The 4,302-nt window shown below is 37.5% G+C and overlaps 1 protein-coding gene across 1 annotated transcript; it reads right to left on the reverse strand.

Moving 5' to 3' along the window:
* Positions 1–2,587: 2,587 nt before the first annotated feature.
* LOC137814270 (PRA1 family protein F2) lies at positions 2,588–3,873 on the reverse strand. Its single transcript, XM_068616902.2, has one exon. The coding sequence runs from the start codon at positions 3,687–3,689 to the stop codon at positions 3,075–3,077; it is 615 nt and encodes a 204-aa protein (XP_068473003.1). The 5' UTR covers positions 3,690–3,873; the 3' UTR covers positions 2,588–3,074.
* Between the last annotated feature and the right edge of the window lie 429 nt (positions 3,874–4,302).

Raw genomic sequence — 4,302 nt, forward strand, 5'->3', positions numbered from 1 at the left:
TTTCGAAGCATTGTATGGAAGAAAGTGCAGGACACCTTTGTGTTGGTTTCAAGATGGTGAAAGTGTGTTAATTGGACCAAAATTAATACAAAAAACCAATAAGAAGGTCAAAACGATTCAGGAAAGATTGAAAACATCTCTTAGTAGGAAAAAATCTTATGCAGATCAAAGAAGAAGACCTTTAGAATTCTCTATGTGTGAGCATGTCTTTTTGAGAGTTACACCGTTCACTAGTGTAGGAAAAGCACTCAAATCCAAGAAGTTGACTCCTAAGTTCATAGGACCTTATCAAATTCTCAGGAGAATGGGTCATACGGCTTATGAAGTTGCTTTGCCTCCTCCCTTAGCTAACATTCACAATATTTTCCATGTATCCCAACTAAGAAAGTACATATCTCATCCTAGCCACATTCTAGAGTATGATTCAATCCAGGTGAAAGAAAATTTGTGGTTTGAAGTGAAGCCAATCAGAATTTTAGATTCACAAGTGAAACAACTCCGTGGAAGAAGTATTCCATGGTGAAAGTATTGTGGGATCTCATCTTTGAAGATTCCACTTGGGAAATTGAAGAGGAGATACAAGCATCATACTCTAATCTCTTTATTCATAAGTTCATTTTCAAGGACAAATTTGTTAAACCAACACCCCCCCCCCCTCCATGCACGGTTCCTTTTTCTTTCTTCCCTCTCTCTCTCTTCTCTCTTCATTTCTCATTCCATACATAATCTATTTAGAATCTGATTGCACCACGTTGTAGTTGAGGAGTTAAGGAACATTTCTACCCGATCATATTTTAAAACAGAGTAAGTTCATTTTTACTCTAAAGATCCCTTATTCAATGTTTTTCTCTATGATTTAGTTATCAATCTTAGTGGGGTCAGTTGAGAAAAGTGGTCCTCTCAACTTATTTTACTATATACTGAATTTTTGTTTTGTTTGGATAACTTGCATTAGACCCTTAAATCTTGAAGCTTATCCAAACTGATAGGATAAAATTCTAGAAGTTTCTTGGAAAACAAGCAATTAAGGTAAGGAAAGTTAACTTTATTTTTTTAATAGTACCATAGGCCAAAAGATCTGAATGTGAACGGGACGTGGTTCCAATATTCAATTTATCTTGCAGGGATGTTGTTTGTTTATATATTATTTGAAACTTGTAGAAATATTATATTTTTATGGTTTAGTATTTAAGTGTTTTTTTTTTGTTAAATAAGATTTTGGATGTTGTGGATTGCATTTTGAATGATATTGTATGATAAAAATGGTATGAAATTGAATTCAGACATTTGAGATAATGTATGGACAGATGTTTGTTAGTGTATTAAGTATTGATGTCTATGTGGTAACAAAGATCTCTGAGTTTCACTAATGATCTAAGTCACAAAGACTAAGATATCAGGTGGTGAAAAACTGATTGAGGAGTTCATGCACACGGTGACATACGAGATACACGACTTGAATTGTATGGAACTTACCTTGATCCTTACTCTTGGATTCGCTGGTAATCTTTGAATCAGGTGCTAGTTTTTTTTAGGACTGACTTAATACGGGTCTTCTGGAAACTGTTAGTTGTTATATGTTTGTTGAATATCCTGGATGTGTAGATCCATGTGAGATCTATGTGATCGTTTTATGTTGGGATTTGAAGAAGATTGAATAATTGAGAAATTAATTGTTTTTCTCTTTTTGATTGAATTGTGTATATTATAAAATTTTATTCTTACTAGCTCACCCTTGTTTTTCTTGTTGTGTTGTGAATTGCGATGACTGTATTATGTACACGAGCAGATAAAATTTGTATTGTAATAATTATATATTATTTTCTCGGGTTGTTAGAGCGTATGACTAACAACTGAAGTTATTATCATTTCATTCCAGATTGAAAATGATTGTGAAACTCTCTTATCAATCTTACGTTATAATGGCCATACACTAAAAAAAACTTATGGCTGTGGTTCATTTATTAGGTTATGATTCATTTTTGACAAACATAGGGTGACCTGATTCCCTTTTTCTATCAAAATATCCAATAAGCAAGATATTTGAGATATGGAGAGTTACAGGTTCCAAATACACAAAAGCATTGGCGTTCCGTGGTTCTGCTTTTGCGTTGTTATTTGAAGACTCTACTCACATGGGGGCCGAAAAGACAACGCTTCTCCAGTGTCTAACAGCACATGCCACTCATTATCCACAAATCACATCTCCAAACAAAATAAAACCCACCACCCTTTCCCTCCAAATATGCATCTATCATTAATTGGTACCTTAGAAATGAAATTTTATTAGTTTCATTCCACAATTTCATTATTAAGGACCTGTTTGTGGGTACAATTCGCTTTTGCCAAAGCAAAAAAAATCCACTACACTGCTACCATTTAAAGTATTTGCAGAAGGAAACAACCCAAGTATATCAGGAGCACAGCATCTTCTAGGCATACCATTATTGATTGGTCTAGCAACCCTTACTATTTTACTCAAAAAAGAAAAAAAATGACATACCAAACATGTTCCAAAGTAACCTCCTATCACTATTCAACTAGTATATACCTAGCTAGAATGTGTCATCCAGATGTTGGAAAAGGATAAACTGTAAGAATATAATCCTTGGAAGGTTGAATTGACAAAGTTAAATTCGGATGAAACTGAATGGGACATTGGTTACAAACTGAAATGCATGTAACCTTTAATAATAGAAACTAAAAAGCTATCTACATTTACACTTTATAGAAAGAATTCTTACCCAACAACAACAACATGAATGACCTATTACAATGCAAAGAGCATATCAAAATCAACCACCAAAGTATACACCGAAATTGGAACTAAAAATAACTTTCGCTATACTTTACAAACCAGTCCTAGTAAAACACATTAAGCAAAAGAAGAGAAAAGTTGAATTCACGAAGAGCCAGAAAGAATACATATATAACATAACCTTTCGGACTGGTTCGGTTAAAAATGCATGAACATTGATTTCACTGTACCAAAATGCTCAAAAGTCAAAACCAAAAAACATGGTATAGTATTAATGTAAAAATGTTTCCATAAAATCAATGAATGCAAGAGTGACCTATACTGAGGTGTACCCTCCCGTTCGTTTTGTAGGGGTACCCCCAACCACCGAAAGTAACCCACCATCGTAACCCTCGTGTTCATCCATGTATAAATCTTCACTGCTTCTAAAAGCAGCGTGCAACACCACCAGCGCAACCCCGACGACAATCGAAACCACCACGTTCACCCACACGCTGGTGAACACTAAGGCCACGACGGTCACCGCCGCAAGGGCTGCCGCCACAGCCCTATCGTCCACCGCGGAGCCGAACACCACTACCGGCTCGTCCCGGAAGAAGTAGAGAAAGAACCACGCGACCAGCGCCACCAAAAACACGATCATCGAGAGCGGGTGCCAGAGGAGACTGAGAAAGAGAACAAACAGCACCATCATGAAGTAGTTGACGCGGAAGTGGTTGAGGTTGCGTCTGACGCGCATGGTAGCTTCGGGGATGGAGTAGGGACGCGTGAAAGAGTAGAGCGCGAATACCTCTTCCCATGGTCTGCGCGTGGCAAACGCGGCGCGTGCGGATGTGGCGGCGCGTGTGATGAAGTAAGGGCCAGTGGTGGTGGATGATGAGGGCGAGGGGAAAGAACTGTAATGTGGCGCCGAGGAAGAGGTAGATGACATGGCATCTAAAATGATTAAAATCCGAAAGTTCGAAAGATTAACGTTAATCGGACGATGAAATTATAGATCCAGAGAGAGTATTGTGTTTTTTTGACGATGAAGGAGAAGAAGATTGAGGGGAAAGTTTTACATGTGCGTGTGTTGCGTTGGACATGAACGGTGTCGTTTAGGTGTTGTTATAATAATAAAAAGGAAAGGATGTGTTTGGCTGTCGTTTAGTTCATGATCAGCGATGCCAGCGAGTCCATGAAATCCCGTGGGGGCACTCGAGTGATGTGGGTCCCACGCAGCAGAAACATGACAAGTTGACAACTAACCATCGGGTGTCTATGCATAATTGTGAGTATTATAGGATTTTTGTTTTTGTTTTTATCCTAAAACTATGAATCGGTCAAGTAAGAAAAGGAGCATTGTTTGGCGTTTTGGGGTTTTGACTGCGTGTTGGGTTCAGGTTGTGACAATTAGTTGGAAGCTACAACGCAGAATATGAAGATCTTCTCAATTGTTTTTCAGATGAAAGGAGAGAGATAGGTTTTTGAACACTTTTCAGAAATACTTAATTATATAAGAATTTATCATAATAGAACTAAGCAAAGGAATCCATTGTTCATAG

This window comes from Phaseolus vulgaris, chromosome 1 (assembly GCF_051622355.1).
Source record: "Phaseolus vulgaris cultivar YP4 chromosome 1, ASM5162235v1, whole genome shotgun sequence".
Taxonomy (NCBI): Eukaryota; Viridiplantae; Streptophyta; class Magnoliopsida; order Fabales; family Fabaceae; genus Phaseolus; species Phaseolus vulgaris.

Coding starts and splice junctions, on each gene's coding strand:
- LOC137814270 (XM_068616902.2), bottom strand. CDS start 3,689: ATGTCATCTACCTCTTCCTCGGCGCCACATTACAGTTCTTTCCCCTCG.